Source organism: Rhea americana, unplaced genomic scaffold, assembly GCF_003343005.1.
Source record: "Rhea americana isolate MKP2758 unplaced genomic scaffold, rheAme1 scaffold_9, whole genome shotgun sequence".
NCBI classification, from domain to species: domain Eukaryota; kingdom Metazoa; phylum Chordata; class Aves; order Rheiformes; family Rheidae; genus Rhea; species Rhea americana.
Genome location: NW_028187088.1, coordinates 2232420 through 2256126, shown reverse-complemented (window position 1 = coordinate 2256126; position 23707 = coordinate 2232420). Strand labels below are relative to the sequence as shown.

The following is a 23707-nucleotide window of genomic DNA, read 5'->3' as shown; positions in this document are numbered from 1 at the left end:
GATGGATTGCCAGCGTAAGCACCAGTGCTTCATGGTCTGTGTCTGTTGATCTCTATGGCTCTGTTGCCTCTTGTAAATGAGAAGTTAAAGCTGCTAAATTTAGATGTGACTTTGAATCTGAGCTTCCCCAAAGCATTGAAGTGCTTGGCCCCCAACAAAATGTGCAAATCTCGACACAGGTAACAGTGCTTGGTATTGTGAGATGGTCACGATGCAGAAGTACAGACTAGATCAATCTCTAGTTAGAATTCATCAGCATATCACAATTATGGACATTGCCTGCCTTTATTCTCCTCCCTCCCACCCCAGCCTCCCCGAAATGCAAGTCACGAACTACTCACAACCTTATGCCACATGCTGAAAGTAGGACTTGTCTTAGATGAAAACCGTAAAGATGCACATGATGAATCAGTCACCAGCTTGATGAAAGAAGGTGGTGGTAGCTGAGATTGCTTAGAAAGATACAGATCCTTTTGTGGCCAGTTCATAGACTACAAACCAGAACAACAGTGGTTGAAAATGGCCGTCCTGTGCAGCCTTCAACTGCATGTTGCTGTGAGCAGCTATATACCTTGTATCTCAGCAGGCAAATATTTTGGGTCAGTTGTGACAAGGACAAAATAAGCCTATAATACAAATGAACTCAATGTGTTTTTAAGTTGTTCCTTGCAGGTCAAGGATAAAGTAGGTTGGGATATGCCTTTTAGTCCTCGGGGCTTACCAGTCTGTCAGGTTAGATCTGTACTAAGTGAAAAAAATCATTTTAACATCATAGAAGAGCCGTAGAGGATAGTGTTTTATTTTTCTTGTACATGAATTACTGTCTCTGATCTGATCTTCACTGATGTATCTGCCTATCTGTGACCCGGGAGAGCTGGCAGGTTTTCRCATATAGTACATGCTTTGTGTACCTCTTGCAGGTCCTAGGTTTACGTGTTCAAGTAAAGCTTAGCGAAGTGTACTTCAGAGAAACCGCAGCTCTGCAGAGCTGATGACGAAGGTCTGGGGGCTACAGTCGCTTTTCTTATATGAGTCATAATGTAAGAATCCAAGATCAAGTCTTAAAGAAGAATGATTAATTCATTTCACACAAGAGTTCATTAGTGACATAAAGTCATGAGAAAGAGGAGGAGGCATCTATAGGACACCGGGTGATTATTAACTGTTAATAGCAAGAGCATTCTACCTCAGGAGAAGTAAAATAGAGTGAACTGCAAGGTCTGGTGGAGAGAGAAAAAGTATTGAAATTTGACCCGTTTGGTGGCAGTGAGGCTGTTGATTTTCATGAAATTTACTCTTACATATTTTCAAAAGGTGTAGAATATTTGTCCTTGCTTTTGGCTTAATATGCAAAATGTGGCCCAAGATGTAGAGTCGGCTCCTGTTGTCATTTGCAAATCCTTGTCATATTTTCAGCAAGAAGTTTAAAAACGTTGTATCTACGACTTYATCAATGATTGTTTCCTAGGTTCTAATTTTCTTTTATTCTGGTTTTGAAGACAAAGTTAGCTTTTTTCTACTTTTTCTCCTTATGGCAATTTTCCTTTAGTATTTAAAAATACATCYGGTGCTCTCTGTAGCAATTCTTTATCCAGAACATAATCTTTTATCATAATTTAGAGGCTGCATTTATTTGCATTATGTTTCTGATGATATTTGATAATACTATACTGTCAAACAGTTCATAGTAAAGGACTGCRGTGAATGTGAACTTTTAGATGGGATAATGATTTTTCATGCTTATTTCTGCAACTTCCTGCAAAGTGCAATGTCACTTTTCAAGGTGCATCCTAAAAGAGGATGAGATATTTTGAAAGGTGGAAAATTATAGGGTGTATTGCTCCTTTTGGCTTTGTTCTCATGTGAYTGAGACTGTCAGCTTGAAAATATGGGAGGATATATTAGGATGTAGGAGGGAGATTGGTGATTATTSCTTTCAATGGATCTTTTTTTAACTCATGCTGTGTATTTGGCTGCTCTGTTTTAGAATGCAGTAAAATTAAAATAGCTTCCTGTGCTAAGCAGGCAGTTGGGGGGATTGGAGCTGAAAACTCCAATGGGTAAAATCACCAAGTAGTAATAGATGGCGTGTCCTCAGCAATGTGTGCACCCAGCATATTGTTCCTGCTGCATCCCACCTGGTATTACTACATCRCAAGTTGAGGCTGAAGACAGTTGTTGCTTCTGTCTTTGCATGAACTATCAGCTTCAAGCTACCAGTTTGTGCCCATCTGATGTACAAAATGAAGAATAATAATAGAAAACGATGGAGGACAGTCACTGAAGTACAGATTTGTATTCCTTGGCCTGTGTTATTCAAAGCAGATTTGAGTCCTATTTAGAATTTTTTTTTGCTGTGTTTTAAAGAAAAGTGTTTATTTTAAAAGTTCTGGATTGAACTGGAGTAATGATTCCTTTTTAAATAATAAACCCTGACTGTGTACCACTAACTCYGATCTGCTGTATGTCATCAAATAGTTCTTCAGCCTGTGATAGTCCTGATAGTTTATGGGTACTAGACAGCCAAACTGTATAGAAAGTCCCTGGGAACTGGGTGGCTGCATCCCTGAGGCACTGCTGAGAACATSAAACCTAAGTGGTTTACCTTGGAGGCAATGGGCAGAAATTGAAGCACAGGCAGTTCCGCCTGAMCGTGAGGGGGGATTTCTTCCCTGTGAGAATGACGGAGCWMTRGARCAGGTTGCCCAGGGAGGTTGTGGAGTCTCCTTCTCTGGAGATMTTCAAGGCCCACCTGGATGCAATCCTGCCTAACATGCTCTAGGTGACCCAGCTTGAGCAGGGAGGTTGGACTAGATGATCTSCAGAGGTCCCTTCCAACCTTACTGATTCTATGATTCTAAGTGTCGGCATTTCTACAAGATTTCCAAGCTATCGCCAGAGGCTCTTAGCCTGTGCTTTTGCATCATTCTGTGAGTTCCTTTCCCAGGATCCTTCTCWTGAGATACCTTTTGGAGAAAGTAATACAAACTCCTTGCAGCATCTTCATTTGATCTGGGCTTTCCCCAGGAGCCAAAGGGAAATCTAGCGTACGACTGGTTCCTGCCTGCATCGTGCAGCGCTTGTGCCACGACGGTACTACCCATGTGCTCTGGGCGACCCCCCTCTTCCTACTTTCCATATGTTTTCCAGTGTTTTCCAGTAGCAGCTGAGGTATTTGACCCATACCATGGGAGGAGGCAATGTGGACAGTCAGGTACTACTTTGTGTCAGTGCCAGTGATTTCTGACAGATACCAAATTCTGGGAAATTCTTCTATTGCTTTGGGTTAACTTCAGTACTCAAATCCACTTGGGTGCAAATCTTACTAAATCTAGTAGTCCATCTCCTTAGGGAATATTCGTGTGTGTATCATTTTTTTTTCATTTTTTGGATAACATCAGCTGTGGAGTTAGTTTCTTCTGCCTCATGTTACAAACCTGGGAAAACTTGCCAGGTGATCTGAAAGCAAGAACTGGGAGTTTTCCTTGCAAGTTATAGATGGCACCAAAACTGCTTAGGATGGAAATGTATTCTCTCTYTTTCTCTCTCTTTTTCTTTTCCCCTCCCCTGAGCATTCGCAATGCTTATCTGTGAAACCCTTGAAGCCATGCTTTCCTGAGGAAATGTCTGTTTGTCTATTGCTTATGAGATGCGAAAGATTTTCCTGTGTATTATTATTTAAAGCAGATATCTCTATTAAAACTCTGAGCAGCTGTAGTTCACCCAGGGAGACACTCACCCAAGCCTCTGCACTGAACAGGGGAGAAATCRTCCTGTTATCAGGGCTAACAGTTATCATGTCATCATCATGCAGCAAGAGACAAGAATGACTAAGGTGTAAGTCTCAGCTGAAGACTGCAGTTTTGGATTAAATGCRTTCCTTTAGATGTGTCTCAACCTTTGGGATGCCATACTTAATTTACAAGACACGAGAGGAGCGTGTGGAGGTATGAGCAGTTAGGACCTGCAGCATCTTTAGGAATTTTGGTGACTAGTTTCTGCCAAACACAGAAATGATGCGAGACTAGCTTTGGTTTTGTTTTCCCCAGGAACCATATAACTAAATCTGGGCATATCAGGTTAGGGAAAGCAAAAGATGCCCTTTACTGCAACTTCAGTGCCTGCCACAGATTAAATGATACCAGTTTGCTAAGAGTTGTTACCATGAATAAAACACTCTAAAATAGTGTTCTTCTAAATGTCTGAACAATTCTTCTCAAATGCTGAAATAATTTGCCCTAGGCAAATACCTGACATGGGCCACTTCAGTCTGAACTCCTTGGCTGACAAAGTTATCAGAACTGAAAGGTCCTGTAATGGAAAAAGTTTAGTCAGCTTTAACTGTGAGTTCTATGAATGGTGTCACTTAAGGTAGAGATACAGGAAGCAGAGATGGCGACTGCAGCCCCAGAGCAGAGTTTGCTATAAATGGTGATGCATTCCGTAGATCTTATAAGAAAAACAAATTATTTCCTCCTCAAACCCGTGCCTCTTTCTGAAAGATTCCAAATTCAATATTTACAAAGTTGTGATTACTCTGAAAAGATTAAATGTTAGAGCCATTTAAAAATGGTATTGTTTTTATTCTGGTTCCCTCTAGAGAACAGGCTTGTGTGATCATGCTGTCTGATAGTTTCAAGCAAATTTGACAGTGAGAAGGAGCCTCTCAGATAACCTATCTTCCTAGAAATTTTGTGACAACCAGTTATGGGGTACCAGAGGAAGATCCAAATTAGTGGCCTTGTTTGGTAGTAGATGCTGGGCTGTTCAGCACGTGAATTATGGTGGGAATACTATCCAGAGTAGCCCATCAGCGTACGTGCAGCTCCAAGCACAGCTGCTCCTGCTGACCGTGACTCAGTGAAGGCTGAGTAGACTAAGAATACAGCTCTTCAGTGAGCCCCGATTCTGTTAGCTCCTGCCTTCCCAGAACGGCTTATGCATACTTGTACTGGTCAGGCTTCAGTTCCCTGAGCCCAGATCCCTTCCCAGATCAGGAGTTCAACCTGACTGTTACCAGAAAGGACTGTATGTATATTTACGGTTAATACATGTTTTCACACTGATATCATCCCAAATGCCATGTAACCAGGGTCAAACCCGAAGTTGTTATGGCTCACTCAACATCTTGAGTATTCCCTCATTATGGACTTATCTTTTGTGCTTCGATGTTTTTCTTACGGTTGGGTGACTCTGGACAGCTCTGCAAGTGGTCCACCTTTAAAGAGAAGTGAAAATGCTGTGCTTCACTGAGATGAAGACAAAGATTCTCAGAAATGTCCTGTTCATTTAGAGAAAGGGAGAAAACCCTAAAAGTCTTGCATTWGTACAAATAATAATAAATTAAAAAATAATAAATCTGTGCAAGGCTCCAGTTCTGCAGCTTTAAATGCAGGAAAGTGAAACGTCAAAGAATTGTGTGCACGCTTTTCTTTCTCCTTAGTCATTCAGGGGAGGGTGGAGTAGTTGAGTTTGAGGCGCCTTTAAAATGATTCATTATTTCCATAGAAGCCAATTCATGTTTATCCTTCAAATCGCTCTGTGGACATTAAAATAATGGAGAATTATATTTGCTTTTAATTTTGTTTCCAGACAGCTTGGCCTGAGTGTTCATGATGTGACTTGGAAACTATATCAAATTGTGATTTATTGTTCCTCGTAATTGTGTGAAGATTGAAGATATGTTGGATGCAGCTCTTTTCCTTTTTCCCCTTACCACCCCCCTTTCTTTTGCTTGCAGAATGTACTTGAGTGTAATGTGGTGAAAGGCCAACATCTCTGCTTTTAGTGCTTCTTCTTAGTGTATTAGCCATAGCAAATGAAGATTTTTTTTTAACATAGGGCCGTGTGAAATGAATGGTGGATTGTATTTGACGACGGGTTTTTTTTCTTTCTTCTCTTTTTCTATCATGCTTAACTTTTGACTGTTTTGTGATGTTAATCATCTTTTCTTGTTGGGTGGAGAGTAGTATTTGTTAGTTAAGCTGGATGAGTTTAGTTTTATGARAATCAGATGCAGAACATCAACTGAGCAGAGGAGGGGGGCAGAATTTTATTTGCAGCAAGGCATCTGTTAAGTATAAGGATACCAAATCTGCTTCCCAGGTGGGTCAACTGTTTCTTAACCAGGAACAATTCGTAACTAAATTTACCTAGAAGGACTCACAGATAAAGGAATGTTTTATTCTCATTTTCCTTAAATGCGTTGTTCCTACACAGTTTTATCTGTTTTTCCCCCTAGTCAGTAAAAAGCTATTCTCAGATTTTTATGAATAATATAACTTAATAAAATAAAATGGAATTTTTATAAAATGTAATATAAAAACCTACAGAAGGTAATACAAATTCTGAAATATTTTGTTTCAGCCATGCTACAGAATCCAAACCAAGTTATCCAACACTAAAAATTCAAATAACCATTAAAATTTAGCAGAACATTGTCTTCAATTGCATTGAAGACTGTAATTTGAATCTTCCTAGGAGATAAGAGTTCTCTGCCCTGGTGATCTGATCCTACGATTGCAGCAGTGGATGCACTTCTTGGTACGTGAAAGTTTTCTTGCAAATTCACAGCAACTGCCCTACTAAGTTTAATCACACTTAAGTGATTACACAGTTAGTGCTATGAAATATGCATGTCAGTCCCCAGTCTATAACACTTCCTACCATCATCTGGCCACCTTTTTTCATTTTTGATCTTTGGGGAGAAAAAAAAACAAAAAATATTTTTTTTCTCCTATTTCTATACATAAAAAGAAACCCACAGACACACACCAAATGCACTGAGACCCAGTCAGGAGTTCCAGGTGGTACCACAGCCTAAGATACCAATCTGAAAGTCAGTTTAAAAGAGAAAAAAAGCACAAAACTGGCTGGTTTTCAACATAGCAAGCAATTTAGTTTACTTATTACCTTATTTATCAGAAAGCATGTTTAGTCGGTCTGATTTTTCTTTGGTTTCTAGCCTGTTCGTTTCTTGTGCACATGCCCTAGAACATCACTTCTAGTCTCTGCATGACATTGCTTAAATCCAAGTGGGGGTGAAGTCACAAAGTAAACAGCAAGCCAACCTTCTCCAAAATTCATGCAGCGAAACTGCATTCACAGTTATAAGTATAGATTGGTAAATGAATACTCTAAAACAAAAATTCACCTTAGTGTAGCTGGCTTTTTCTTTTTTAATCAAGTTAGAGCTGTTTGTGTTATTGTTGATTGTAAACATGTTATTTCATGCCTGTATTCCCAAGTATCCGGCCTTTGGGTTTATACGAGTAAGTGGTTTGGAAAGAATCCAGATCAGTTCATGCAGAGGCTATTCACATTAGTAGAAAACTATGTACAAAATTTGAGCGTGGATTTTTTAATGCATTTTAACCCTAAAAAATGGTTGTGTTGGTATATATGTGTGAATGAATATGTATATATAATGACATCAATCTACAGTTTTAAGGAATTTGCAGTCCTGCATGAATCTTTATTACTTCACATTACCATATGTATGTTATCAAAAATTCCAGGATTACTTGTCCTTTTAGAAAACATACTTTAGTTTACAATTTGAATAATGGCTTTAAAAGCAGATAGACACCGGTATTACTGTTTTAAATTAAGGAATCTAAAAGATCCAGTACTTTTCAATGTTTTCTTCCATCCAGTGTGTAAGCAACTGTTTTGTGAAAACAGTAATTTAAATATCTTCCTTTTTATCTAGTCAGACCATTGATAGGATTCCAGATTCATCCTGAAGTAGATAAAATATTCAAGCCACTTGAAAAAAAGAAACTATTTCCCTATATATGAGTTCTATGCAATTAAATTACAATGTGCAAACTGTGTGCATTTAGAATGTGCCATTAATGTACTGAAATCAGTGAATTAGAGCAGTGTTTACCCTYTTCTCTTTCTTCAGGTTGAATTTATGCTTGATCATTTCTCATTTTAGATACCCTCTGATTTCTAAGGACTGAATGATGTAGCTTTACGGTCCGTTTAAGCAATATTGTAATTATGACATGTGGTGACTGCTGCTTAAAACATCTCCSTCTTACAGTGCAGTGGTGTCTTTGAAGTACCGTGTAAAGTGTTTTCACTTGGCAGGATTGTGCAATGCAGGATGTCATGCGGCACACATTGAAATCTGGTGATGTTTTAATGGTTGCTTTGGCTGTCAGGATACACTGACAGGATATAAGAGTCGTCACAGCCCTGGCGAAGGGCGCTAAGCTTTTGCCTCCGAGTCCTTGCGCATGTGGGACTGACCTCTTGGGCACACCTCGCCCAGGTGAGCTGRGCGCCGGCACGGCTTTGGTGCGAGGTGTCAGCTGAAAGCTTCTGCTCTGCAGGCAGTACCCTTTTGGTCAAAAATCCTAAAGGTCTTGCCGCTTGCTACATCAAGAGCTTACAATGCTCAGGGCAAGGTGGTATCATCTGTGATATTACTAGCTCTGGAGCCTTTCCCAGTTGCAGTGCATGCTTCCAAAGTCGTGCTTCATTCCCACTTATTTATTCTGGTGTGGGCTTCAGCTTCAGCTGCGTTACGGCGTTGTGCAGGTAAGTACCTGCCTTGTCGGGTCGGGTGCAGGCTGTCCTTGGTGCAGCTCAGGAGGGAGGATACAAACCCTGCACATGGTACCACRTCCCTGCTCCTGGGCTACATGTCTGCACCAGCCCCTCACATAACCCCGGGCAGCCCGCGGTTTGGATCAGATAAATTTGCCGGCTAGCAGACTCGAGGCAAGGTTCCCCACACCACGATGAGGCCACTCCGCACATCAGGCACCACGCGGCAGTACCCGTGCCGTTGGAGAGAGAAGGGCTGTTTCCCTCTCCCCTGTCCCCTGCCCCTCGCTTGGTACTGATCACGGAGAACAATGTTGGCTGCTTTGCAAAACATCAGCGCTGCTCTACAAAATCTGGGCCGCTGCGTATGGCCCGCTGAGTCAGACTTGTTTACTTCATTGGTGTATTAATCTCTGTCTCTGATCAGCAGTCAACAACTTCAGGCTCCAGGCTTAATAGAATTTCAAACTGTAGATTATGCAGTTTTGCTGAAAATATGCGGCTTCTATCGCACTTTGAATGATGTATTCTCCCTCACTCCCCTTTGGTCTGTTTTTCAAGGCTGAGGTTAAGACAGATAATTAATTCCTCCCATCCCAAGCTCTGTCTTTTAATTTAAGAATTTTCGTTAGCATCTGCCAGAATCTTCTGCATGGACTCCTGAGAGGTTAAGCAATAAAGAGAACCATTAAATGAACTTCAACCATTTGTTTTTTTCAGTAGGATAAGACAGCTCTTTAGTATATGAAATAATTTCTTGTCTTTTGTTTTTATACCAAAGAAAATAAACCAGAAATGCAGAAAGAAGAGGCTGGCTTTCTGGTTGTATGGTAGGATGGAGAGCAAGAGGGCCCTGTGTCCTGGTCCTGAGGCTCACATCTACATTAGCAAGAAGTAGGGCACAATCAAAGTGGGTTAGTGGAGTGAAATGGCTACTGCCAAGGACCTGATGTCCACACCATGTGTTTGGGACCATGGTGGGGAGAGGTTATTTCAGGCTGAAAGCCTGTTAGTAGTTGGAGTGCATGAGATGCACTCCTGGAGCACACCTCACCATTCGGTTTCATCTGAAGGAAAGCAGTTTTTATGCAGCTGGAGTACTCTGCGATGTGGGCTAAAGACAGAAGTCTTTATGGCATCTGAGGACAACAGGAACGCTCACTTCAAAAGCATACCTCTGATCTAAAGTGAAATACCAGTGTGTACCCACTATGTATGTATCGCCTTAATCAAAACAATTTTACTTCTTACCTCAGCTCACATGTGGCTAAAATTTAGTTAATGTATCGCTTTCCTCAGAAAGCTTTTATTTTGCTGTTCCTTGTAGTRAAGCCTTTTGTGAGGCTGAAGCAGTTCCAGGCTCTGGTGATGAATGCTCTTCAYTGATGTACTGGGAGGCCCTTAAATGCTATTCCTGGTGGGTCGCTCCCAGCCAGGGTTCTGGTCTTTCTCCAGTTAAACAGAGTCTGCCCAATTCTCCATCCTATGTACTTCCTGCTTCAAGAAACCTTTATGCTCTTCTCACAAGCATAATTCCTCCATTTGGAAAACTATGTATTTTAGATTTTTCTAAGAAAGATATGAAAACAAATTAGCACAAATTCTTCTGGGAGGGTGTCCCAGGCATACTGCGCTTACTGAAGAGTCCCAAGCATTAACAGCTGGACTGCGCTTACATCTCTGAAGTGCACCAAAGAAATAATGGTCAGTCTTGGAGTACCTTGAATTAGTGATTCCTGGTAGAATTTATGTTGATTTATAGTGTGTCAGTTGGCGAGGCTGAAATGTCATGGCTGTATTGAAAGTTCAGAAGTGTTGAAAGGTGTTCTTCCTGCCTTTCTATTTATTCTGCTGCAGTATACATCCAGTCTCCCTGTTCTTCTAGCAGATTTTGAAGATCCTCAGTCTTTTGCAGTTGTCTCATCAGTTGTCAGTTCGCAGAGTTGGTAACTTTCCTGATTTTGGCAATAGATTGTTTCTTTCAGGGGCAATATATTGCACTAATGTGTTTTGAGACTGGTAGTAGTTGGAGCTGCTGGATATTTGGAAATTGTGGACAAACTCAAGGTGCACGTATAGATCAAGCGTCTTGTGCAAGCACTGTAAGTCCAAGGTGTTCCTGGAGCATGAGATTCCTTGCAGATGTGATGAGCAGACTGTGCGTATAAGGGCAGTTTGCTCTCATCACGGTTGGTTTGTAGTGCAAAATGTACAGGTTGATTATATGTGTGTACCGGGAAGGATGTGTGAGACCTGCCAATAGAAAGAACTGTTCCTCAGAGTTATGTCTGTTTCCACACCACTTTAGTTAATGATCCTTTTTAAAGGACATACGTAAAGTAGGAATGTATTTCAAAGCCAGCAGGAAGTAAGAACCATCTGAATTGGTCATASAAGTTTGCAGAGTAATTCTTCCTGTCACCTTTGTCTGAATAAAACGAGGATTGGATAATTCAATTGTTGCTCTGTTTCAATTTCAGGATAGCTGCCCAATACACAGTTGCTTGTCMAAGATTGCTGTTGCCACCACACCAGAATGCTAAATTTCAACAGTGTGGAGGTATTTTAAGAATCTCGTGCTTGGGATTGACTTCATTCATTGAAGCATAAGCACTGAATGTAAGATTCTTCTGTAGTTAGTAAAAAGGCATCTCTGAGGAGGAACTCCTTTCTGTCCTAAGCTAGGTCTCCARAATGAATTGTACAAATAGCCCCGATCATTGACTGTGTTTTTRTAGTAAGTCTGAACAGCTCCTTCAGATAGGGCAGGTAAGCTGTAGGTATGAAATCTATAAAATTAGATAAGATGAAATTGATAAGATGGATCAATAAGATGAAATTTTAAACTTTTTGTGGAATGTGACCGTTATGTCTGATGCTCAATCTATTCAGCATATTTCTCTTTGTTTAAATAATTATTTCATTGTATTATTTTTCCACTCTGTACATAAGCCCTTCAGCAAAAGTTGCTAAGAAATTTCACTCTATATTTAGATACTGCTTAGCAGGTTTGCACACTTCTGTTGCCTTACATATATTATTTTTGTCTTCTGCAGTCTTCTGGTACCAGTATTACAGTGGATATCGCTGTCATGGGAGAAGCACATGGGCTCATTACAGACCTCCTGGCAGATCCTTCACTGCCCCCCAATGTGTGCACATCACTGAGGACAGTGAGCAACCTGCTTAATACGCAATTAACCTTCCAGGCGATTCACAAGCCAAGGGTGAACCCTTTGGTGTCCTTCAGTGAGAACTACACCTGTTCTGACTCAGAGGAATGTCAGGAAAAGGGAGAAAAACTAGCTATTCCCAAGGTGAGTACTTGATGGTCCTGCCCATCATATTAAAACTTGACTGTTGGTTTCATAATAAGACACTTTCTGGCCTTAAGACCAGCTTAACTTTGGTCCAGGCATTTTTGTAATGGGATATTTGRGCCAGGAAAATTCACACAGAAGTAGTGCCATTTTCTTGGCAAGTGTTGGTAGGAGCTTAAATGAGGAAAYGTCAGGGAGCAGAGCAAGCAAAAGCATTTCAGCGTCCATACTCAGACATTTGCCCCGCTGCTTCTCACACAGCAATTCCTCTCCCACTCAAAATATTTGAGCTGCTGTATGTGCAGTGACCTTCCTAGCTGATAAGCAGTAGGAGTGGTAATGTGAGGGATCTTACTCCCTGCTTTGAAGGTTGGAACTTGAAATTCCATAAAAATTTCAGTCTCTTCTTACTTCCCTGAGCTGAAAATGTAAAACCTATAGAAGTTAATGGAAAACTCTGTGTTGASAACCTTGAGGAGCTTTGAATCAAGTTGCAAATGTTCCATACAAAAAACCAAACCAAAACAAACCAAAACAAAGTATTGTAGGCTCATGAGACAATCTTGAGGGGAAAAAAAAAAGGAATCAAGGTGTATATATATTACTGCCTTGGCAGATGYTTTTATGGATGCTCAGAATTCTAAAAGATAGAGAAATGGCCAGTGTTATTCACATTCAGTGAATGAGCAACCAGAAAAAAAAAAAAAACCCTCAGCTTTGAAGTAGTTTGAATTGTAGGTTCATTGCTAATTAGCTGCCCTGCAAGGCGTACATTTCTCTTTTGGAACCAAACCAAGATACTTCTATCCTGTGATTTCCCCTATAAAATTAAATATAGGCAGACTACTGTTGCATAGGCAAATATTTTCCACTTTTAGCTGTTCAAATTGCACAGCCAGCATTCATTCGAGCATTTCCTGGCATCTGAATTGCAACATTCGTGATCCTTTTTTTGTTTATTTTAGTGTGATGATTATTAATACCCTATTAGCCTGTGTAGCTGCTGCATACAAAAAAATGAAATGAGTGGTCACAGGTTGTGAAAAGTATGTTCCAGTTAATTTTAGTGTGCACATGCATAATGACTGGGCTCTAGATACTGAGGGGAAAAGTTATATGGAAGAACACTGCCATCACATGAGCAAACACAGTGAACAGATACCCGTTTGCTGTTGTGTAATACCTAGTGAGGAGAACAGAAGGGAAGAGTGAAGAAATGAGTTAAATGCTACAGAGGAATAATTTGTGACTGAAGAATTCACTGACCTAAGCACATTGTGGTTGACAAAAATGTAACACGTTTACAATCATTTATTTACGTGCCTAAATATARATTTAGGGATGTTACCATAAGCATCTGAGTATTTAGGGTAAGGAATTAATACATTTATTTATTTACTTGATCCTTCTGAGCCACAGGTGTCTTCCATCTCATATCTCTTAAGCCCCTGGCAAGGTTAAAGCTCTTCATCATAGAGAAATATTTATTGTAGTTCTTAACTGTAAATACTTCACAAGATAAGAAAAACATCTTACAAAATGGTAGCATCTACAACAGCAAATCTGGCTCCACAAAGACTGTCCATATCATCATCCCTTATTGCCTCTGTCTGCCTTCCTGCTTTGGAAAAATGACAGTATTATTAGCAAGAAAAAAGGAATACAATGAGGAGAGAGAAAAATGCAAGGTAGTCAGAAAAAATCTGCTGTAAACAGTCATACTCTCTCTTTAAGCTTTTTGGAGGACAACATAACTTGTAGCATGGAAGTTTTATTTTAGTGGGAAATCTTCAAATCGGGTAGATGTGTTGATGCTTCCCCTGCCTTATTTTTCCTCCAGCCTTTCTTGCCTTGCGTCTCTCATGACAGAGCACTCAGGGCAGCTTAAATCACAGAATCATACAAGGGTTGAGGTTGGAAGGGACCTCTGGAGACCAGCTGCTCCAATCTTCCTGCTTAAAGCAGGGCCAGCTAGAACAGGTTGCTTAGAACTGTTTCCAGKGGTGTTTTGAATATCTTCAGCGATGGAAACTCCACAACCTCTCTGGAAATCTTGTTCCAGTGTTTGACCACTCTCACAGTAAAAAAGTTTTTTTCTTATGTTTAAATGGAATTTCTTGTATTTTAATTGGTACCCATCACTGGACACTACTGAGCAGAGTCTGGCTCCATCTTCTTTAGACCATCAGGTATTTATGTACATTGATAGGATCGCCCCGCAAGCCTTCTCCTCTTGAGGCCAAACAGTCCCAGCTCTCTCATTCTCTTCTCGTATGACMAATACTGCAATCTCTTAGTCATCTYAGTGGCTCTAAAGGACTTGCTAAGTAACATTGACCAAGTCACATAAGACCAGTATTTCTCAATTGCTCAATGCTGGCTCAGTGAGAGTGCCAAGCATTGAATGTCTATGATTATTGGGCTATGGATAAATAGCTTTTTGTTAACTTTACCGTCTCAAAACATGGAGGAAATTCCAAACCCTCCAAACATTTAAAGCACCTGGCTGTGTTGATTTCCATGGGAGTTAGGCAACTTAATATCTGGGAAAATCAAAACTTAAAAGTACTTCACCAGGTGTTGTCAGGAAAAATTAATCAAACAATAGATAATGTTTTTCTTCTACCTGTTTAAAGCTCTYGTAAGCTGGTATAACTGTAAGAAATTGATTTCTCTCTAGCGCTTACGGAGAAGTTTGCCTCCAGGACTGCTGAGACGAGTGTCCTCAACTTGGACCACAACAACTTCAGCCACAGGATTACCTACGCTGGAGCCAGCCCCAGTGAGAAGGGATCGCAGTGCCAGCATCAAACCACATGAATCATCTTCATCCAGGTTAGCAAATTACCTCCTCTCTCTTTTGTGTGTGTCTCTGGGCAAATTTCTCTGGTTCTCTGCACTAAAGTCCATCTTTAAAAGTTCTGGCTGCAAAGCATGTTAGAATGATTTTTTCACATCTCTCTAAACGGGGTTACCAAAGGAATGCAGATTGGCTGAATTCTGCTGGAACTATTCCTATTACAGGGAAAGAAAGTASGAAAAAAATCAATTTAGGCTAGCAGCATGAATAATTATACAATAAAACTGGAAACAAGGCAAGATTATGCGATAACACCCCTGATATGCAAAGGTTTCTTCCCTGGGTATCACGCAGCCGAGGGACAATTCCAACAGGTAACTGAGCTGCTGAACATCACTTTTCAGAACACACCTGGTGATACATTCCAGTCATTAAACAAATTCTTAAAGCACTTCTCTAGCCTCAAGATACTACCTTGCAGAATATAAACTATCCCCAAAGAAGCTATTCTGTAGTTTTTTCCTCCTTACAAATGGCATATCAAAAGACCCTACAGCACAATCTACAGCACTACAGCATGGTTTAGCAGAGAGGAGAAAGTTTAGTTTCTAGGCAGATTTGCTATGATTGTTTTTTWAAAAAAAAGTTTTATCTTAGGGTAAAATTACAAAGGAAGAGTTACCAATAGAGTTTGAAAAGCAAGGTATAAATGAGATGGGCAGTGTAGGGTTGAACTGCAGGTTAGGTACCATAATTTCCCTGGTTTTAAGCACTGCCGTGGAGCATTTCCTTCCTGTCAACAGCAGAGTTTAGATTCTGGGATTCAGACTAAGATTTTGATGCTGCATTGTACCTTTGACACAGAAAAAAACTCAAAAGCTAAAGCTGAAATCTGTGTTTCTGTCAATATGCATAGGGCTTCAAAACTTGTGGTGGTTAGTACCACCAATAGCTGATGYTTAAAATATCCTTGATCCGAGTCATCTCATCTAGTTAAAAGTATTTTCCTAATTTCCCACTAAGAGGGAATAAACGCAGCTGTTCTGACTGTTGACTTTTACTTATGATGCATTTAAATATTTATATATCTAAGATGCACCTTATTTTCAGGGATCCTGTAAGCAAGGGCTGATACTGGAAGAATCACAGCTACAAAGCAGGATAATTAGTAAAGCCTCAACATTGATTGCTACAAAGTATCTGGAGGAATTGTACATTACCTGTTTGTCTTGCTCAGAAAAGAGAGGCTTAGGTCCCTGGTGCTGTTAAGTATGTTGTATCGTGTGTATCACATAGCTGTTTCATCAGGGAGGGTACTCTGAATACTGGTATACAGTTCCTGTGCTCCCCTTCATCCTTTCTGGCTCCATGAACATTTTTCTGTTCTAGTCAGAATGGAGCAGAACAGCTGGATATTTACAGTGCTGTCCTGGGAGAATAATCTTCATATCCTCTCATACCTGAGCAAGTGCTATAATCTCAGAGCTATTGAATAAGGAAAGAGCATGGAGACATGTTTTGCTGGGGGCAACAGAAGAGCAGAGGAAAGACACTAAATTCAAGCAGAGAATTTAGGCTTGTGATCTCAGAAAATATGTGTGCTTATCTGCAATTCAAAATTTGGTGCCTATAGAGGAGGAAAAGACAGGACTTGAGAAAGCCCAACATAACATCCACAGCGCATGTTGTTGCTGGGGTGAATATAGTCCCAGAGTGCTGGCTTTTGTCAGACTTTTCAGTCTCTCTTACAGATATGTTACTTTCCCATACAGGCATCGCCTGTCTAGGGGGGCTAGGTGTTTAAGGCTGCCTACAGAGTACACTGAATGTCTAGTGCAAGAAAAATAAGTGGTTAGCCAAAATTCCCTTTGTGAGGAGTCCCATGTATCACAGTAAAAGTAAATATAAAGGAGCTATAACCAAATGGAAATACTCTTCGGTCACTGCTCCTCTGTGGTTCCCAGGGCGCATTTGATTTATACTGTTGATCCCAGGCTCTCACGTAGTATGTAAGCATCCTAAGATGGGAATCCGAGGGAGAAGAAGGGGAGCAATTAAATATTATTGTTGGTCCTTTCCTACAGTTGTTATATAACTGCATGAAGCGCCGGGCTAAGCAGGCCATCTATCAATTCTTCCTACATTTAATGTCGCCAGTTGTATGATTATAGCTCTGTCAAGCCTCCCAGCCTACTGTCCGCAGATCTTCTTTTACAGTAGGAGAAACAATGTGTATTCTAGAAAGAGGAAAAATGACACCTGTAAGTCTATCCTTAAAAGTTTTGGCAGATCAATACAAATATGCTTTCAAGGAAAAGAATTCTGAATTGAAGGGAAAAAATCTCCTTTGTTACCTGCCACTTCCCCAGCACCAAATTCAAGCATGCCACAGGGCACAGAGAAAGGAGCATTTCATGGCTCAAAGGGGAGAAGAGGAGGAATGCCCGTGGATTCAGCCCATGGCAGTTTCTGCAATTACAGAATCTGCAGCATATATGCCCTACAACCTAGGACATCACCTCCAGATTTCTGTAGYCATGGATCTGCAAATATCTCCCTTAAATCTCTGTTTAAGATTAGGAATCCTGCATTCTTGCAACTCCATTTGACTAAACTAGTAACTGTGGTTTAGCTGGTAAATATGGTCTGCTCATAGTTTCAAATGATTTGGTAAAAATACTAGCTTCCTCATTCTGTCCTCAGTCAATTCTACATACAATGGGTCTTCCTTAATAAGATTTTTTTTTTCTGAGAGCTAGTGTTTTATATTCTTCCTGTCATCTGGAAAACAAAACAAAACAAAAAATCCCAAGCAGCTGAACTCTTTCTTCTTCCTACTTTATCATAGATAACAGGAATTCTGGCCTTTGCACTTTGAAGCTGGCCAGCAAATAATTTTGTAATTCATTAGGCAATGCTTGCTCTTCCAGAACAATGRAGTGTCAGTAGAGTTAAAATGTTATGCTATTTTTTCTTTCAGGACAATATTTTTTTTAAGTTACACTAGGACTACACTGCTTTAAAAGGCTATCTTCTGCCTTGTGTCACCTCTCATCACTCGATACAGGAGGGATGTGGATTTGAGATAATGAGGAAAAATAAGGAGCCGGAGAGGCCTGGTGTGTCTGTTTGGAGAAGTCACTGGCCTCAACATGAAAGGCTGTGCTACATCATTGCATGGAGCTGACCTCTGATGACTGTCATTCAAGAAAACGATGATAAATGCAGTTCTCCTACTTCACAGAGCTGTTTGGCATCATCTGATACATAGTGAAAGCTAAAACTATGCACCCATCCTGTTWTAAGGCACCACCATTTGTTTTTTCCACAAACAYGCACACACACACATACACCTTTTTTTTTTCTTTAATGAGTTTCTCTTACATCAGCAGCCAKTCCTCTTCAGAGCACATCAATAGGAATTTTTTTGAGATGCAACATGAATTTAAGCTGGCTAGAGCATGAAGTGCTTTACCCAGAGAAGAGGCACACCRCTAGCAGGGTCTTCTGAGGCGAATCGTGCCTCCTGAGGAGCTCCTTTGGGGCCAAAAGGGTTAACAGTATCTGTGCTGGCAGTCGCACCAGAGAAGTCAAGGAGACTGATTTTTCATTTACATTGAGAACTTCTGGCACTTCTGGTTCTTGTAAGGAGGCATTAAAAGAGGGTATAAATGTAACTTATTTCAAGTCTACTTTTAAGCSTCTTTGTACTGTCAGAACAATATAAAGAAGACATCTTTGTATAAATAAAGTGAATAGGCCTGGACACTGAAGGAAGTCCAACTTTGGAGTGCCTGCATTGTAAATATTTCTGCTGAATACAATGCTGAGCTCTTCACAAATATTAATTCAACCAGCAGATAAATACTGTTTTCCTCATTAGAGAGTTTGTGCTATCTGGGTATCACGTCGTTCTTGCTGTTGCTCCAAACTTCAGTTCCACCATGCAGCCTTTCACAGTCTGCACCGATTTGAACCACGGTTATTTGCCYTCTCGTTTTCCAGCACTGACTCTTGGAACAGCTCGATTCTGATGACAATCACGAAAAGCAGGTCCTTCTCCGCGTCCTATGCCATGTCTTCTACAAACCACCTGAATGCCAAAAGGCAGAGTCGGCAAGGTGAGTCGATGCCCTGGGTTCTGTGAAGCCCTTTTAGCCTCATTGCCTGGGAAACTTGGTGACTAACACATGCAGCTGCTTTTGGTCCCTGTCCAATCTGTATCTTTTCTCATTTTCCCATCAGTATGAATACGGTTATTTCCTTTATTTAAAAACAGTGTGGCTTAAAATACTATAGCTCATGCTAATGCCAGTGTAAATGTTTTGACTTTTATGCTTTATGGAGGTTAGTCATGAAATGATGCAGTGGGTGCTACACTAAATTGTGCTGTGATTTATATTCATGCAATTCCCTTGACTACACTAAGGTTAAGAACCAAATGTTTTCTATAACGTTTGTTAAATTAACTGTCTCTGTATATTGTCTGACTGCAGTTTCCTGAAGCACAACCCACATATACCATTTGGACTTGTAGGCAGCAACTGACCCTATTTTGCACAAACACATCTGAGATGAAACTGTTATAACTCATAGATTTGTCTCTGCATATTCATTATTGCGAAAATATAGGTAGCTCTTACTGATGTTTAAAGATGAGAAACTGTGATTTTTTTACTCATCATTTAGGATGTTAAAGAAGTGRCTTATATTTTAACTGAGGGAAAGAATTGGAGAAAGTGACTTTCTAATTGACAGTGAAATATGCAGTAGGACCATCATGAAGCAGTCACAGTCCATAGTAATGTGGTTCTTTTCCCCATATGAATCCAGGGTACGATGATATTTAGCCATGCTTTAACTTGCAAATGAAAATGATCACAAGGCCACTTTTTTTTTTTTTTTAATCAGCCTGTGTTTCTTACTAATTTGCAATAATGGCATTCGGAAATAGTGACCACCCACACATCAGATGGAACTTGATAGATGCCTGAAGCCTGATATCCAAAAAGTCAGAGAATCCAAATTTAGAGATTAATATGGCTGCACAATTATTCTGCACTGTCACATCACATCACATCTCTTCTTCAATCATCTGGAGAGTCTAATGTCTTCTGGTACCAAAGCTGCTTTGTTATACTGCAGTGTATACTGCAGTATATTAAATTATATAATATCATCTTAAAAGAATAGTGGTCATAAGCAAATGAATAAAATTAAACTTGAATATAATGGGATATAGTGCCAAGAATCCAGGAATTTGTTTTAAAATAAAACAAACACAACTTAGACTTGTATTGGATTTTCAGGGATAAACCAAATAACCCAAAAAGGAGGCGTTAATATTTTGCACTTGGAAAATGAGTCAGTTTATCTTTTGTCTGTTCTTCTTCCAGAAAGTGTAAGTAGTCATCTCTGCTGCACAGAGAAGWGAGCTCCCCAGTGATGAATGGAGAGCTCCGGTCTATCACAAGCAGTTCCCAGAGGACTGTGTAATGTTTTGGCTCAAGTCTTTGTGCAGAAGAGTCATATTTTGACAGTTCACAACTGTCAAAATGACTTTTTAAAATCATACATTTTTAATTATTATTTGTTTTCATGTTCCATCTAAAGATTTTTTTTTCCTGATTATTATCAATTAAACTTTTATATTTTAGCTTCATTGGCAAWATGTAATAATTCTTGCTAAGAGTTTATCTAGATAAATTTGTAAATCTAGGTTATGTTAATAAAYATGTTAATAAATGTTAATCTATGGAATGTAACTTTAATTATGCTCTAAAATATTAGTATTTTAAAGTAGTGATAGTTACACCAATTTTGGCAAAGCTCTAAGGTAAGTTCAAGTGTTTTCATATGTAATTTCACATATGAAATTTCAATATCYAATTAACTGTTTTATTTCTTAAACACTGCACACGTGTGCAAGTTCTGGAGTACCAAAACAGATGGATATACTTAAAAGATTTCCCTAGTATTTATCCTCTTCTCTTACTTTGATTGTTCAAAACTGGTTGCCGTGGCAAGAGGTTTTCTCTCACTTTGGCAATGGACAGTTAAATATTGGATTATTGAAGGTAGATTTGTACTTTTCTGGTAGATTTACTTATTTTTGGCTGCCTACTCTGACAAATTACACTTAAAAAAACATTTCAGGGGACAGGAACCCAGAAAGACAGCTATGGTTAGAGATGTTATTGCAAAAGTTACTGTTTCAATTCCCAAGGTTAGCTAGAAATTGATAAAGAAAATTTATTTATTGTATTCTCTAAGAGTCATGAAGATTACCTGGTAAGAAAGATTATAAATTGATTTAGATTGTCTGTGCAAATGACAGACTGTGAAATATTTTTAAATACATATTTTTGTTGGATGGAAAGCAGGTATCTCAAATGATTAGTAAATATGAAACAGCTTTCTGTATTTTAATGTAATTTAATCAGATGTCATGGCCATCTGATAACTTTTTTAAAATTTTTCTATAGGCCATAGGTTTCTGATCTCAGGGTTGCATAGTTGCAGTGGTTGAGTTAAGTCAGTAATACATACCATATGCTTGCTGAAGTATTTGCCTAATCAAAACTTTGGAGATGCTGGATATCCCAAAATAACAGTGTGATAATTGTCAGATATTTATTTTGAAGTCTCAGATTGTCAACAGTAAGTCATATTTCAACCTCATATCGCAGTAARTTGTTATCAGGAAAAACACTGGAGCAGTATGCGTATATCCTGTGAGGTTAATAGTTCATAAACTTAGGTCAACATATTGCCTTGTTCAAAGCTAATTGCTGCATCTGTGTCTGGTACGCGTTTGGGTAATGGGCACAATTCAAACATAGAAATAGTTAAAGCTCCTGAGCTCTTTATATCATTTGGCTCTGTGGATGAACATAGTAAATGAACCAGGGCTGGTCTCTTAYGGACTTTGGAACAAAGCTCAGGAGGAATGTCAATTTACATATATTTCCTTTTAAGATAGATAGTGTTTACTCCCTTGCACTTCATTGTGAATGAGACCTTTTTTTTTGTCTGAGAACTAAAAAAAAAATCTCAAGGGGATTCAAAGAGTGTGTAACTCTTTATCTCAAACCCTGGACAGGCTGCAGTATTTTATCTTGGTAGTGGTACTCAGGTAGAGGTGGGGACAGAGAGAACTGCACCCTGCTATTGGGTGCACGTGTGAACGTGTGTAGTTTCTCATGCATTAGCTCAGGTGTACAGTACCAAACCATACAGGTAATGGTCACAAGTCTCYCCACAGTGAACAACAGATATTTAAGAGTAGTCTCAAGCTGCACCMTCTAGGAGGAATGTGGAAATGGCAACATTGTAAGTGCAATATTTTATTTTACTATAACTTGCTACTGCTAAATATTGGGGCTTTTGGTTTGTTGCTACTTTTCATGTGTAAAAAATCAAATTTGGTGGGAAAGCAGGCAAGCCTTTCTTATTCYTGGTTTACAGATGGAGAGAGTCAAGCAAAGAGAAACTGAGGGTGAGACTGGGAATTGGATGGAGTTTGKTGCTTCTGTACCTAGAACATGCTGATACCAGTTGTGATGCCACTAATTCATAACTTTGATTTCATGCCTCGTCAGTTTGTGCATTCTTCTCAGCAGGCAGAATACGCTTCGTGTTTTCAGCCAGATCTTCAGCAGGTGGAAGCCACTGATATTAATGGAGCTTCATCTCTCTGTGACAGCCAGGAGCTCGKCTCAAATTATAGGGAGAGTTTTTCGTTATTTTTCAGTTTGGAAGCTCTGYTGTTACCTCTGCATCTCCAGTGGAGTATTTCTGCACAGTGAATTCATACGTCCACATGCTACTTCTATTAATTGAGCAGACTCTTCTTTTCTCTTCCCAGGTATCCCTCCAAATATTTCGCCTCTCACCTCTCCATGCCATTCACCAGTTCAGGGGACCCCTGCTGCAAGTCCTACAGGAAAAACATCTTCCATGTCATTTCCAGACTCTACAGATAYTGACACTAAGCAAGGCTTAAAGCCACATAAAGTCTTAACTTCTACTCAAAGTGCACCGAGCGTGTCAGACCCCATTATCAGCTCCTCTGTTATTTGCAGCAGGTAAGACAGTAATTTGATACGGACTGAAATCATTTCACATTGTCCTTGCAAACAACTGACCCACATACAAGATCCTTTAATTTGCTGCAGCATTGTATATCAGTATTTCACCATATCTGAGCAGCTCTTAGTGTGTGAGTAATTGTGTAGTTTGATGCTACACAGTGCTTTTAATGTACAAGACAAGTTAACTACATTCACATCTTTTACTTATGTTAGAAACATAGTCTAATTCTTGAATTCTTTGTCTGTTAGTTGCAGATCCCTGAGTTTGATTTCATGTTATCGCCTACTGTATCTCATGCCATGCTCTAAACATGAACAGTCGCTTTAAGGTCACCTGCTAGGGCTTTCAAAATGGGCAGTATCTGATGCAAAAATGTGATTATTAAGATTTGAAAGCTGCTGGCCTATAGTCCGCTGATAAGTGTCTGACAACATGTTCCAKTAATACCTGAAGGTTGTGTTACTGTGGGCACTGTCTCAGAATGGGTGGATTATGTCCTCCCTAGGATAATCAGGTTATGTAAAATTGGGATTTCTTTTTGGAAGCCAGCTGCATTTGAGTTCTTCCTGCTGCTGAAAGTTACGGTAAGACAGTTTAATTGCACATTTTGAGGTGTCTTGTTATTAGAGTATATAGACCTACCCTGCAAAATCAGCATTTAGAAAAAAGGCTGTTCTGCTTAACTTCTCAAACAGGACTCATCTGCTGTTAAATTAGATTACAGGAGCTTGCAATATATGTCCAGTTCAGATAGTGGTAAACGTCARTATTTAGAAGCCTGTTCCATAGCCAGTGGACAGCATGTCACCTGAGGCAATGTGTTGGGTTTAATGCTATCACKTTTGACTATCTTTGGAAATAGTACTTAATTTCTCGCCTCAGAGTCATGTGACTTTGGCTGTGTCTCCATATGCTATGTGCAGATTAGGAAGCG

At 39.7% G+C, this 23707-nt stretch overlaps 1 protein-coding gene across 2 annotated transcripts in view; it reads left to right on the top strand.

The window, feature by feature from the left end:
* Positions 1-23707, top strand: part of PDE3A (phosphodiesterase 3A) — a 192038-nt gene that overhangs the window by 128531 nt on the left and 39800 nt on the right. For both annotated transcript variants that reach the window (XM_085324104.1, XM_085324105.1), the window contains 4 exons: positions 11616-11876; positions 14560-14714; positions 18685-18800; positions 22547-22766. In XM_085324104.1, the coding sequence (XP_085180230.1) occupies positions 11616-11876; positions 14560-14714; positions 18685-18800; positions 22547-22766 (752 nt within the window). The remainder of the gene's footprint in view (positions 1-11615; positions 11877-14559; positions 14715-18684; positions 18801-22546; positions 22767-23707) is intronic.